Source organism: Pyrus communis, chromosome 3, assembly GCF_963583255.1.
Source record: "Pyrus communis chromosome 3, drPyrComm1.1, whole genome shotgun sequence".
In the NCBI taxonomy this organism is placed as follows: Eukaryota; Viridiplantae; Streptophyta; class Magnoliopsida; order Rosales; family Rosaceae; genus Pyrus; species Pyrus communis.
This window is the reverse complement of record NC_084805.1, coordinates 29,259,242-29,273,530: the sequence shown is the minus strand read 5'-3', so window position 1 is coordinate 29,273,530 and position 14,289 is coordinate 29,259,242. Positions and strand designations below refer to the sequence as shown.

General features: G+C 38.4%; 3 protein-coding genes across 3 annotated transcripts; all 3 read right to left on the bottom strand.

The window, feature by feature from the left end:
- Positions 1 to 2,342: 2,342 nt before the first annotated feature.
- LOC137727275 (nuclear transport factor 2B-like) lies at positions 2,343 to 2,995 on the bottom strand. The gene is made up of 2 exons (XM_068466140.1): positions 2,617 to 2,995; positions 2,343 to 2,524 (listed from the first exon to the last, which is right to left on the bottom strand). The coding sequence occupies exons 1-2, from the start codon at positions 2,917 to 2,919 to the stop codon at positions 2,450 to 2,452; spliced, it is 378 nt and encodes a 125-aa protein (XP_068322241.1). The 5' UTR covers positions 2,920 to 2,995; the 3' UTR covers positions 2,343 to 2,449.
- Positions 2,996 to 7,521: 4,526 nt separating this feature from the next.
- Positions 7,522 to 8,869, bottom strand: LOC137727854 (probable dolichyl-diphosphooligosaccharide--protein glycosyltransferase subunit 3B). The gene has a single exon (XM_068466687.1). It carries the CDS (start codon positions 8,756 to 8,758, stop codon positions 7,727 to 7,729), a length of 1,032 nt encoding a protein of 343 aa, XP_068322788.1. The 5' UTR covers positions 8,759 to 8,869; the 3' UTR covers positions 7,522 to 7,726.
- Positions 8,870 to 9,366: 497 nt separating this feature from the next.
- LOC137729443 (probable xyloglucan endotransglucosylase/hydrolase protein 8) lies at positions 9,367 to 11,513 on the bottom strand. The gene is made up of 4 exons (XM_068468389.1): positions 11,189 to 11,513; positions 10,874 to 10,974; positions 10,520 to 10,722; positions 9,367 to 10,109 (listed from the first exon to the last, which is right to left on the bottom strand). Exons 1-4 carry the CDS (start codon positions 11,382 to 11,384, stop codon positions 9,707 to 9,709), a joined length of 903 nt encoding a protein of 300 aa, XP_068324490.1. The 5' UTR covers positions 11,385 to 11,513; the 3' UTR covers positions 9,367 to 9,706.
- Positions 11,514 to 14,289: the final 2,776 nt, after the last annotated feature.

Below are 14,289 nucleotides of genomic sequence, written 5' to 3'. Positions count from 1 at the left end.
ATCGAGCATTAACCATTGATAGGTAAGCGTTTTTCTTTCTATAATTTGATTTTTATAGCATTTTTCACTAATATATTAACATTTGGTAGAGGGTTACACTACAGGCATTTTTTCATAAACAAATTAATTACATACGTTGAAGGATGTTTTTCAGTTTTAGTAGTTCAGCAAACATGGTAAAGAGGACATTTCATTTCTTTTATTTTTGCACCTAACTATCAATTCAATGGATTACCCCAAGGTTCCAATATAGAAAATTTTAAGACAGCAACAGGTTAACACATTGTCCAAGTTGAATCCTTCCATGCTTAGACATTTATTTAATACAATTTACAATCCAGCTTTCACTAATTTTTTCAGCCAGCTGGTCTGAGCTCTGCTTTGTATTTTTTATTACAAATTCAATGCACAACAATAATAACACTAACAACCAAGTCTTATTCATTACTCATTAAGTGTGATTGGCTGTAGAAATCTTACAATGCCATTGTGGTCGGTTTTGCGCCAAATCTTTCATTAGCTCAAGTACTTTACAAATTCAGTGCACGAGAAGAAGAGATGTTTAATTACAAACTCACACTAATTCCTTCCATTTCTTTTTGCTAATAGATTATAGGTAAAATAAGTCAAGCACCAAGAACATTATTTCTATAAAATAAAAAAAAATACAGATTACGTATGACATATGGATCTAATATATATATATATAACAAGCAGCTTTTAGCCGTTGGTGCCAACTGTTCGGCATGGATAATTCCAACAATATTATATTTTCTAACTGGTGAAAAATCATTTTCAGCATTGTAATTAATTAGGCCTCTTAATTAATATATGGTTTTAAAAAGAAATTGTTATTAGCACTTCAAAAATCTCATTTGGCACTCTAAATTTTTTATAATTAGAAAGAAAAAAAAAATTAAACTTATGAGTAGTATAAAATGAGATTTTTGGAATGCTAATAACAGTTTCCTTTTAGAATTATTAATTTTCATGTAATAGTTTATTCTCAACTACTTGAATTGTAGCGTATCATCTTGCAATCATATGCTGCTGTGGCTTAGCTGTTCTAATACATTAAACATGTAGAACTTTTGTTGAGTTGGAAGCACGTTTATTCATTCTGGTTGCTTCAAATTATGCAGCAAGATCTAAAACGGGAATGTGTTGCTCACCTAGAGGCCACTTTTTAGGGTTTTTGTTCAGTCATGGAGATCCTAACGTAATCCTCTAGATTCGTTGTATATCCAAAACATGCATTGCATATTAGTACATTATTAAACATATTAGCCTGATTTGGCATATAATTAGCTGGTTTAGCGACACTCAGTCTTCACTTAGTCAAAGAAGATTTCTGGTTCAACTCACAGATGTAGAGACAATATATGTCGTTAATGAGTTCGATACATAGTTGTGGACCATTTTAGCTTCTTGCTCGTAGGTTAACCACACGTAAAAATATATTTGTAAACATCCTATTCAAAACAAGAAATGTTGATTGGTTGACACCCAATTGGATGAATACTCAACATGTTGAAAAATGATCGAAGTCAATGGTTGAAAAATGATCGAAGTCAATGCCCACTAGTTGACACCTTCATGGGTGTTACTGAAACAAGTAATTGTTGTTGAACATTTGTAGAAGGCAATGTGCCAAACCAGATTTTGTATAAAGCTAGTGGGCATTGTCTAATCTTCTACACAAGTGGGAATTCCCCCAACTCACCCACTTTCAAAACGCATGTGAAATGCAAGGCACTGTTCACTGTTGTTACCTTTTGTTATTGAACTTTTTTTGTGTGTCCGGCAATCAGAGCAAGTGTACTGTCTGATACATCCGCAAAGTAATGAGACTCTTCCCTTGAGGTTTGTACTATAGAGGGCCAAGGGTGATGCCCAAGTACAGCATTTGTTTACGAGTGAATCGGAAAATCAAAACTGAAGAATTTCTAAATTTTACTTGCCTCACCCTTTCAAATAAAAATTCTCAGAAACAAATTTGTTGGACCAGTGATTGGCCCATCTCCATCCATTGGGCCGTGTGCTATTTTAATTGGAAGAGGGGATTAAGGCCCAATAAAACGAACCAAATACAAATAAAGCAGAGCCTAGCAACTTGAGCTTGGTCCCAAATGGCATATGCCTTTTTCATCTTACGTGTCTAAACAAGTAAAGTCACGCACTCAGAAAGAAAGAAGAACTTTCATGCAATAGGCGAAATCTTAAGTCAATCACTCATTGCCGTGTAAGCAAGTAAAAGGATTGGTGATACAAAATTGACTTAAAAAACCGCCACAGTAGTGACAGTACCATCTCCAGGTAAAAGGCATAATGACAGAAAATTAACCAGATATAACGTATTTATTCCTTCAAGAGTCAAGAACAAGGTTGCAACAACATTTCAGCAATACTTTGCAAAACCCATTGTTTGGCTTGGGTAATAATTTATAAATTAGCCATAATTGAGTCGAAATATGTCGTTCTGCACAAAAAAGGTTCCTTCTGGAGTGGGAATCAAGTGGAACATCTGCAACCCAAATAATAAGAACAATAAATAAATAAATGTCCACATTTTAGTATTTTACCATGTTATCTGCAGAAAGTTAAATAAATAATTACCTGGCTGAATCTCAGGTGGTGTTCTTCCCCCGGTAACTGGAGGCTGCCGCTGACGAAGACCACAATGCCGCCACTTGGGGACGATGGCTGCGAATCAATGGTGCTGATCAAATGCTTGCATTGATCAAACGGCAGCTGATTAAGCTTGGAAGATATATCATTAGCGCCAAATAACTTCTGCCCCTCAAAGCTCAGCATAGAGGAAGGCTGGTAAAGGGAAGAGAGGGAAGCTCTATCAGTGTCAAATAAATGGTAGTAGTGATCCACAAATGCCCTCCCCACCATTTCAGCCTGCTCTTCCATTTTTTGATCTTCGATCTTCACTGTATCCCTCTTCACGCGAACTTCCGCCTACGAATATAAGGAAGAGGGATTTTCCAAAAAGTTGCTTAACATGTACACTAAAGAAAAAGATGACACAGGATTTGTCTGCTTAATTAGTACGTGATGGCCATGATGCCCTTGTGAATTTTGCCTTGAGGAGGGATGGCTATAACAGATGAAGGGATACAAGGGTAATTGGACATAACAAAATGGGGAATCAAACACTGCTGCATTTCTACGGTTTGTGGGTCTCTTTTGTAGTGCCGAAAGTATGGAATATATACTTTTCTTTCGTGAACGACCACCCTTTCCAACAGGATAAAGCTTCTATGCAATATGCATTCTAATTTCTTGATAGAATATAGAGAAGAGCTCGTTTCGGCAACACTTTAGCAGTTGGTAATTAATCAATGGTTTGCATTAGCAGATATTTGGGTAAATAAAATAAAATCAACAGACAATATTTAATAAGGACATGTGAGAAACTAAAAAGAGAGCGCGCACGTGACGTGTTCATCATTTTTTCTTAAATAAAAATTTAGTCATAAATTTGTTGGACCAAGAGACTGACCCATCTCCATCTCTTGGGTCGGTGGATATTCTGGTTTGGTTTTAATGAGAAACCAAATCCAAATGCATGACAATTTGTCTATGGCAATATTCAGTGGCATTCTACATTAAAGTTCAATCCTAAGTTACCAATCAAGTCTTAATTAAGTGTTGTTCTTGGCACCTGACTTTGACAACCTCCAGTCCAACGACTGCAACTGGTTTCTAAGATTCCATTTTTCCTAGAGCAATTCTACCGGCTTCTGCAGCGTACAAGTCTTGTATCTTTGACTCAAGTTGAGAACCTAATCGCTGTCATTGTCTTGTTCTCATCCCTAAGTTTAGCTACAAGTTTTCGGATTCTTTCGCCCCTCTCCATTTCTGTCTCTGAAACAGTTTACACGCCTCTGCCTTGGGTATTGCGTTCTCTTGTCCTCCTTCTCAAGTGCAGATTCTTTATGTTTAAGAAATGTGGTCTCATATTCTAGCTGGTTGACTCTACCACGGGAGTGTAGTTTTTCTGCAGCACAATGTCAAGGAACATGGATAACCCTGCAGCATGTAATGTAATTAAAGTGAGTGAGCAACAAATTCATTCAATTAATCGAGGAAAATTCCACATCCTGTTTGGAAATGCTTCTCAATGAACAAAATCACTTCTAATAGAAGCACATCAAAAATTAATAAAACTTTTGAGTGCACCTTGTAGAAGCACATCAAAGGGTGTACACTTCCTTAATTAAACGTTAATCTTCTTATCCCCGTTAGTTTGACAATCTCCGGACGTTAGTCACGCGTCACCAATCAGAACCATTCACCTCAACGTTATAACGCACTTCCGAGATTCATGTGTTATGCTCAATAAGTTTCGTTACTAGCTCATTGAGGTCCTTGTTCACAAATTTTTCATACTCAAATGCATCCCCCATTCGTTGGATTCTCGTGTCCTCTTGCATCTCTGCCTCAAGTTTAAATACTTGTTGTTTGAGTCCTGTGGTCTCTTCTCGCTTGTTCTCAAATTCAGCGTCTATTGCTGAACTGAGCGCTGATACTTGAAACATGCGCTCTCATTGCTTTCTGCCTAAAGTTCATCATGCAGTTTCAATATTACGTCCCACGACACAGTGTCTTCTGTCTTAGCCGTCTCGAGTTCGGATTGCAACTCTTCGATTCTTATGCGCAAGGATGACAGTTGCTCCTTTAGTTTGTAATTGTTGAGGCAGATGCCGTATGGTGGTGTAGTTTGTCTATAAGAAGAGCAAGGAATAGGGAGTACCCTGCAAGTAAGGCAACAAAAATGGGAATTAATGGTGAGCACCGAAAAACAAAATTTAATGGCGAGTACAACATTTAAGAGATTTTTTTTTATTCTCTTATGATTAGCAATTATGGTCCATGATATTTGAACTCGGACATCCTCTAAAAAAGTAAAGATTGAATGTCACTAGACTAAATAGTCATGTGCGCCACAGAAAAGGATTAGTGTATCAAATGCTTTCACGGAAAGGAAAAAAAAAAAGAGCGAATTCATAAAACATTACATGTGAGAACGATTGCAAAATGGTAGCCATCAATCTCCTGAATCATCGTAACGTTGAAAACACAATACGTGATAAGCAGCCAGAAAATCCCTCGTGCTACGGTCATGGGCAGAGGTCCGTGAGTGCACTTGAAATAATCCAGACCCCTTACCATCACGTCCCCTTTGATTAAGTCGGTTCCCACCAACATCGCCAATATCGTAATCTCCACGATTATGAGGAAGAACATAAACAAAACCGGTATTGTTACCATGATTAAGTGCGTGGAAGTTGAAGCAGGTTACCGTGTTAATAAAGGAAGAATGAATATTGTAGTGCAGAGAAAGAAGTAGGGTTTTGGTTTGTTTATGGTATGTAACATCCCACATCGTCCAGTGGAGTGGATCCTGTAAGTCGTATATGTATATTCTCATCTCTACCTAGCACGAGACATTTTGGGAGCTCACTGGCTTCGGAGTTCATCGGAACTTCGAAGTTGAGCGAGTTCGCGCAAGAGCAATCCCAGGATGGATGACCCATTGGGAAGTTCTCGTGTGAGTTCCCATAAGGGCGTGGTCAGGGCCCAAAGCGGACAATATCGTGCTACGGTCGAGTCAAGCCCCGGATGTGGTGGGGGCCTGGGCCAAGATGTGATAATTTGGCATCAGAGCCAATCTCTCGTCAGAAGTGTGCCGACGAGGACGTCGGGTCCCTAAGGGAGGTGGATTGTAACATCCCACATCGCCCAGAAGAGTGGATCATATAAGCTTATATGTATATTCTTATCTCTACCTAGCACGCTCCCTTTTGGGAGCTCACTAGCTTCAGAGTTCATCGGAACTCTGAAGTTAAGCGAGAGCAATCCCAGGATGGGTGACCCACTGGGAAGTTCTCCTGTGAGTTCCCAGAAACAAAACAGTGAGGGCGTGGTCGAGGCCCAAAGCGTACAATATTGTGCTACGATGAAGTTGAGCCTAGGATGTGGTGAGGGTCCGGACCGGGATATGACATGATATATGTACTAATATTCTGTTATGGAATCCGTAAGCATAAGTCGTTCACATAAGATCACAACAAAACCGATTGTCTCAACTCTCCAGCAAAAGGAAGCTTGAGGAACAAGAAAGGATCTAGGGTTTATTATGACAAAATGTTTACTCTAATGGAAAGTGAGAAATTTGGAGGGGCAAAGCAAAGCTCAAGTAGGGTTGGGTCTTAAAAGGCCTATATAGGAATTTATCCATTCTTTCTCTCCTCTTTTGGTATTAAATTTTTTACAATTGTACGAATTCGTATTCACAAATCTCACATTTCACCGAGATTTTGTGAAATCTCACTCAAAATCCACATGAAAAAACTCTAGAAATCAACGAGAATTTCATCAAATTCTATGAATTTATATAAATCCACTAAAATTCCTCAAAATCCATTAGAATATAAGTTCTCATCTTCAAAAGAAAAGTGAGATAGCAAATTCTTAGTGAATAATTAAAAAAAAAAAATGAACACATTTTAGAACCAAAAAAATTAGTACGTATATTTTGACTCACCAATGACCAATGTACACGTTCAACCTCCTAAATTGACGCTTCACCATGGACAATTAGCTAAATAAAAGCTTTGTTGCTGGTTTCAGATTATAATCTAAACCTCTGAGCCAAGAGCTTTCCCTCCACTCATTGTCTTTCGTACAAGAGCCGAAACATCTCCTTCACCGGTGCCCTTCAAATTTATCACCAAACCTGTTCTTCAAGATTTAAGTAAAGTTTCTATCCAGCCAAAATTTATATGCCAGAAACTATCTTAAATGACCGTATACTGCAACACGAATACCAATCACAATAAGATCGCGCAACCAGTACCCAAATAGACGCTTGAACAAAATGATTAGCTAGATCACACCTTCATCCAAGTGCTAAAATGTCACTTCAAATATAGACCCACGGAAAGACTTGACGTATTGGCTACTATCAACCCTGTATCTATTCTTAAGCAGGCATCAGTTCCTCGATGCTCATACTAAAGATTCTAACAACCGAGACATACGAATATGATCAAAGCACACTCCGCAACAAGATTACTTGAAGTTTCTATTTTGCATCCCCTATCAAACAACATCTAATTGTTTTCTTTTACGAGATATAATGGTACTGACTCTACCCCCCACAAACCCAATCTCAAGCATAACCAAGTTTTCGGACCTCTTTGCAAACGCAAGAGGCCATCGCAAATGACAATCTCGTCCACAGTCCAGTAGGGCAACTCATCCAGCAAATGCAAATCACATTCACCTAGTCAAGTTACAACCAACGGAAGAAATTCTAGCCAGACAATGTTCATAAGAGAGAAATTTTCGTTTGCAACGGTCTGCAGATGAAGCAATAACAATACTCGTCTAATGCAGAGGCGAGTAATCGGTTAATATACTAGCTTTAACAAGGAAAGCAAACACCTTGGTTGCAATGCCTTGGTCTGCTGACGACAATACCAAACATATATAACAAACATCATAAACGCAAAGCATATGTAATCAGCCGAAATTTTCTAATACATAGTTCTCGGTTCAAACATAATGTAAGCCCTGCTAATGCAGGACCAACTATCAAAAAGTACACATCTTTTTCATGATCAATTCGTTATCAAAGTTTTCGTTAACATAAATCTATCACCTTTATAGAAGCTCAATTCGCGAATTGACATGCTCATCCTCCCCGAGCTCAGTTCCAGCTCGTAGGCCAAAAAGCATGCACCCCGTAACCCGTCTTCCAGTTATCCAACTGGATCACCTTCTTCACCGCCAAGAACGAAACAAACAGTGCAATAATCATCACAATGCGCTGCACCTTGACACTGCGAACCGTAACAAGCACGCGGGTGAGGAATGCCAGCAACAACCCGACAATGGTGTACAAGAATCCGACAGTGAACCCCTCTGTTCCGAGCTGCATTCCGGAGCCCTGGTAGAAAAATATGAGCTTGGAAGGATCCTCCCTATCAACCAAAAACATGGGCATGTTCCTAATGATGTTATGCATTGCGCCCGAGACGCTGAAGAAGTAAACAAAAACCGACCCCGATAGCCAAATCCTCGGATCGTGAAGCAATGTCTTGCCACTGTAAACCTTCTTCGCAATGAACGGCATGCAAATCAGCCAGGCAATGGTGACGAACATAATCTGGTTCTTGGACAGCATCGGAGGCCGATGGATCGGACCCACGACGAGTTTGGTCTTGGACTCGATGAACTCGGACATTGACTCGGCCAATCGGGAGAAATCGCCCTGGTCCATCTGCTGCGACTCCTTCAGGCCGTGGGTGGGGCCGATCAGGCGGATGTGCGGCAGCGAGTTGACTCCGAATTGGGCGAAGCTGTGCTGCGACTCCTGGAACTCGATGTCGCAGAAGAAGAGCTTCGCGTGGGAGGGGGACGACGGGTCCTGGTTGTTCTCGATGAAGGAGGAGGCGACGACGGCGAACTCTTTGCGGAGCTCCTTGAGGTGAAGCTCCGACTTGTCGTGGAGCTTCGCAGCATCAAAGAAGACGAGGACCCAGTAGGGTCGCGGGGTTTTGACGCCGGTTAGGAATTGGGCGAGGGAGCGGTCGTCGAGGCGGATCACCCCAGAACTGGATCGGGATTGGAGGGAGAGGAGTTCGGGGACCGGGTTGGATTCGGATAACTCGGTGAAGGCGGCCAGGAGGAGGACGACGGTGGTGAGGAGGAGGAGGGGTAGTTTCGGAATTGAACCCATTTTTCGGGGTTCAATTTTTGTAGGGATGGTTTTGCTTTGTGGGAAGAGGAAGAAGCAGCCTCCGGAGGTAGATGGTTGATTTTCAGTCTTCGAGTGTTGCCTTTTTCGTTTGGAAGATGAGAAGGCTAGAGTATGCGACATGTCGTTTTATCCAATTGTAATTCTACTTTTCTTTTTTAATTTTTTTTCTTCCCTTTGATGGTTTAGGGAAGAAGATAATCGAACTTGGCCACTTAGGACGGCACGAGTAAAACTGTAAAATGCTCTTAAACACTTAAATTATGTGTCTCTGTGTATTTTTACATATTTTGGTTAGTTGGCTCTAATCACACATAAGACGAATTAGAATCTAATTTCACTTGCTCTTGATAGTGTTTCTAAGCTAGCCGCTTATGGGCAAGTTTAAATTTTGTCGTTGTAAATTAGAATAGAATAAAATCAAATATTAAACTCAAGAGAAAGAAAAAAAAAGAATATCATTAGAATTGGCCAAGCAAATTTAAACATTTTATTTTTTGCTCTAAAATTCTAAATATTCAAAAAATCAAGAATTACAAAATTATTTTGCTTCACCATCCTCACTTAATTGTAAGATTGATACATGGGTATTTTAAATTGAATAAATTATTTTATTGAACAAAATTGATTTAAAATTCAATAAAAATACAATTGCCAAATACAAAAGATGGTCTACAAAAGCACATGTTAGTGCCTTAACAAAAATTGAAATTACAAAACTTTACAATAAAAAAAGGTAACTTCAAACCAACAAGGCTCCTCATTTGTTTTGTGAGGGTGGGGGAAACCTTTATCGTACGCAACCTTACTTTTACTCTGCAAAGAAATTGTTTCCACGACTCAAATCCGTACCTTTTCAGTCACAAAGAACAACATTTTCGTTGCGCAGAGACTTAACCTCTAAATTGCAAAACTTGGCAATATATATTTTTATTCCCATGGACTCAATGGGCACTCCACTGGCAATGTTGGGAAGCGTTCAGAATCCTTGCAATAATCATAGATCACCATATTTCTCTGTATCCAAGCAAAATCCTTCTTCTGGGCATCTGATAGGTGCCAGGCATCATACTGGTCCCACCAGTTTTTTGTTGTGGTGGAGACGCACGCAGGGAATGGGTCCTCCCATTGGCAGGCATCAACACTGAAGTCCTTGTAGGAGGACACAAACGGTGATTTCTTCCAGTCTGTCTTCTCAATCCCACCTCTGGTGGCCCATTCGTCTGCGTTCCATATGCTGGAGAATAAGTACATCGGCTTCTCATTGGGGAAGAAGTTGTTTGCTTCCCCATTGTTCTTGAACACCCTTATGGGAACTTTGTCCACAAAAAACCTATATGCAAAACAGATGTATGTATACTTAGACAGCTGAATTCTATTGATTAGACGATTTCTACTGATCTAACGGCTCAGACAATATTCGTAGGTCATATGCGTTCGGTTTGCATACTTTCATGTGTTACATAGAAATTGTCGGTCATATGTGTTTGTTTGTTATATGAACATGCATCACATGTAAATACTGTCTACACTACCAGATAGGCAGAACTCGATTGATCAAATGATTTTTACTTTAGATCTAAAGGCACATCTATATTATAGAGATTATCTAACACACAAATACGTATCACTATCACAAACTATCTAAACCGTTCTATCAGCAAACTTTTGTTGATCAAACGATTTACACAGCATTCGTGTGTCAAACGTGTGAGCAAGAGCTAAAGAAAGATCTATACTTACACAATCTGATGATTATTCCAGAGAATTGAGTAAGTATGATATTCCTCAGTGGGGTCGAACCAAAGCTGGTGCCTCATCTCACGGTTTCCAGTTCCATTCTTGTACACATTTGTCTGGATCAGATAAGGTTGCCCGCTCCTATTCCCCAAGAACTCAAAATCTAGCTCATCCCTCTCTGGCCCTGCTCCATTTTCGGTGCACATCTGCAAACAACAAGTACATTTTCAAGTCTCATTAGTCAGTACACATGTATCCCGTTCTTAATTCCTGTAGCGCTCATCGCGTGACGTGATAAGTAAGCTGTCACAACAGAAAGAAGGAGATATATTCCCCACTGTATGCTGGATTACTCACATAATAAGCTGTGACTACGCCGGCGGAGTCACCTCCGACCAGCTTGATCTTCATGCTAAACCATCCAAATCTGTACTTTTGTTTCGTTTGAAATCCACAACCTGCTCAATTTTAAGAAAGAAAGCTACAGAATTACATCCATATACAATTGTGATTACAAGAAAATCTTCAAGTAAGATTGAAACATATATATGGAAGAGCAAATAAATCTTTATTGACGGGACGATATTATAAACTAAGGGCAAACTTATTGTCGTAGTCAACTGGCCTAACTTGCATTTACTGTTGCTTATAATATATCTTGTGTATGTTTACCTGTGTCTTTGTCGAGGGAAAGATACCAGATCTGCTTATCTTCTGAAGCTGTAAAATGGTTCTCAGACCACATTATATCGAAATTGTCCTCGAAAGAACTTTTCGGGGCAGCTGCCTCTGATGAAGAACAACAAGAAGCAGCCATGAGAGCTGCAATGTAAAGAAGAACTGGCATCGGAGGCGCCCTTCTTTCCATTTTCGGGTCAAAGAATTTGGAGCAGAGAATCTGAAGAAAGTGAGAACAATGGATGGAAGAGCTTCTTTCAGCTGGATCTCCAGGAAGACGAGGAGGAGAGGTGCATTAAATTGTCAGACTTATGAATGTGACTTAAAGAAGGCTGGGAACCAAGTCACATTTGTCTGTCCGGTATTTTTAATCATTGGATTATGACTGGATTAGGCTGGTCGATACAGCGTGCCTGTTCCTTTCATTCAAGCTTTGAGTAGTTTATGTTAATCAATATAAATCATCTTGTAAAAACATCATTTGCTTGTAGAGATATTTACAATGCTATGGAGTATCGGATATTTTGATTTTTTAACCGTTACTTTGGGAAAGAAATCCATGAGTGAACTGCATATTTACTTATTTAGATGGAAAAAGAGTAAAATAACAGGGTTTAGGATTGGGGACTGAGGAAAGCCAGGCTGCCCCTCAATTGGTGTTTGGCAATTGGGCAGGGGGTGGGGTCCATGTGCTGCTTCTATGAACGTGATTGAATGTGAGTGGTCATACAATAATCGAACGTAATGGCATCTAGACAACTGGATTTGGTTGTTGAGAGAAAATGAGAAGATAAACTTTGCGAGAAGTTACCTTGAAGGTATTTCAAATCCATGACGCATGTTTCAAATTTTAACAAGACAAACAAATTGTGTTAAGGCCGGAGTGGTATTTTAGTTGCACGGAAGTTTTTATTTTATTTATGGAATTGTTATTAACACTCCTAAAATCTTATTTGACACTCAAAACTTTCTATAATTAGAAAGAAAAATACACTTGTGAGGAGTGTGGAATGAGATTTTTGAAATGCTAATAACAGTTTTCTTAGTTTTTTTTATCTTTTTATTTTTTTTAAGAATGAAGATTAAAATGAACTTAAATGGTTAAATGTGCTTTGATCAATCAAACGAACAAAAGCAGCCTATAAAGCCTATGATTTCTCCACAATTTTTGGCTTCTTTTTGCGAGGTTTCTTTTGATTTGTGTGGTAATTGCACGATTAATCATATTAAACAAAGACTTTTACTGAGATTAGTGAAGCTTAGGTCCCCAGAAGAGGTTGCTTTTTTCTTGGTTGAAAGCATGATCAATAAAGAAGATTTACTACAACAATGATAAACTATTTCTTTCTCTTTTTCCAGCAGCATAAAAAAGAATTAGTAATACTTGGAAAGAAATTCTAAAAAGATAAGGAGTGTTTAGAGCAAACAGAAGACTTTGCCATTATCGTTTTAAGATTTACACAGTCAATTCCATTTGGCGAGATAATGATTTGTTGTTGAAGTATAGAAAAAGACATGGGAAATATAAAATAACCTGTAAGAAACAAGAATAAAAGAAGGCATATTCATCTCTTATCTCATGAGTCATGTGGGATGCAGCCAGATCGTGAGGAACCCAACATATGAATAATTGAGGTTGAGGAAATTTATTAATGGATTGATTGTAACATGAGGGCTACTACTAAGTGAAATGAGAAATCTTAGGAATATATATCTCGTATTTTTATCTGACTCAATACTATCTACCATTTATACAAATTTTTTTTTTTACTTTTCATACACTCTTTGTTATTTATGTTTTTTTATCTTTTTCAATTCATCGATTTGATGACCAAAAAAATAAGAGAAGTGTGTAGAAGTAAAAAGAGGTGTGTGTGTGTGAATAGCACTACTCTTTTTATATATTGATATTGTACTTGAGGGATTGGGGACTTGAGTCAAGTTATATAATATGTCAACTTTAATAATTTGGTGTCAAACTCATCGTTCAAGTTGAATCGACAACCACTCACTTATGTGAAAATAAAATATCACTAGAAAGTAATTCCAATGTCAAATTCAAACTCTATTTTAGCTTGAAATACAAAATAAGCGAATTTGCAGTAAATCTTAAAAATTAAATTTATATACATATGTTAGTTAAGCTAGTTAATCAAAATAGCATGTTCATCCTCTTGATAGTAATTTCGATTGAGTGTATTATGCAGTTTCTGAACTCCGATTGATAGTAATTTCGATATTTTATCTGAATTTGTTGAATTAACAGGCGAGATGAAGCTATCGAAGGTTATAGTGCCGGACAAGTGGAAGGAAGGTGCCAGTAACACCACCGAAGGCGGTGACCGGAAAATGAATGAGAACAAGCTCCTCTCTAAGAAGAAAAGGTCGGTCCGCTTTCTTATATTTTTATTTTGCTTATATTTCTGTGTATATATGTCTGAATTTCAAATTTCTTGTTTAAATTGGGTTTAGCTAGTTCAGAGCAGGGATTTGGATTTGAAAATTTTGGTGCCATCCTTTTAATTTAAATGAAAACTAACGAAAAATCCAAAAAAAACTTTAATTTTAATAAAAAATGACAAATAAAGGTGTAGTAAATAGTATCAGGAAAAGGTAAAAATATGATTTTTCGTTAAACGTGAACAGTATAGGGAGTGTTTCGATAAAACTCTCTTTATTTAACAGACCGGATGAACAATAAACAGTATGTCTCGTGGTTTTGGGAAATCGAGATGTTGCGAATTGTGAAGAGGACTTGTGTAGGGTATTGCAGAGACTAGAAAGGCATAAGTTTCGTATAGTTTCGATATAGTCTTCTCTACTATCCGTTACATCTTTGATCAGTTGAGATGATGCACAAAATGGATTCATGATTTGCGTATACAATAATTGCTTAAGTACCCCATTGCCGTTTCTTGAGTTTTCTGTGATACAAGTTATGTCGTTGATCAGTTCCACGAGGTTGCACAAAACACTTTCATGATTCATGTGTACAATACTGATTTGACTACCCCGTTTCTGTTTCTTGAGTTCTTTTTATGCAGTTTGTTTGTGTGGATGTGTCACATGGGATCGTCTGCAAATTTTGTGACATG

Bases quoted from the DNA above. Each gene is read 5' to 3' on its own strand.
- LOC137727275 (XM_068466140.1), bottom strand. From the start codon at position 2,919: ATGGAAGAGCAGGCTGAAATGGTGGGGAGGGCATTTGTGGATCACTAC. The intron at 2,525-2,616 runs GTAATTATTTAT...TTTGGGTTGCAG, and splicing joins ACCACCTGAGATTCAGCCAG to ATGTTCCACTTGATTCCCAC.
- LOC137727854 (XM_068466687.1), bottom strand. From the start codon at position 8,758: ATGGGTTCAATTCCGAAACTACCCCTCCTCCTCCTCACCACCGTCGTC.
- LOC137729443 (XM_068468389.1), bottom strand. From the start codon at position 11,384: ATGGAAAGAAGGGCGCCTCCGATGCCAGTTCTTCTTTACATTGCAGCT. The intron at 10,723-10,873 runs GTGAGTAATCCA...TGTTGTTTGCAG, and splicing joins GCGTAGTCACAGCTTATTAT to ATGTGCACCGAAAATGGAGC. The intron at 10,110-10,519 runs GTAAGTATAGAT...TTTTGCATATAG, and splicing joins TGGAATAATCATCAGATTGT to GTTTTTTGTGGACAAAGTTC.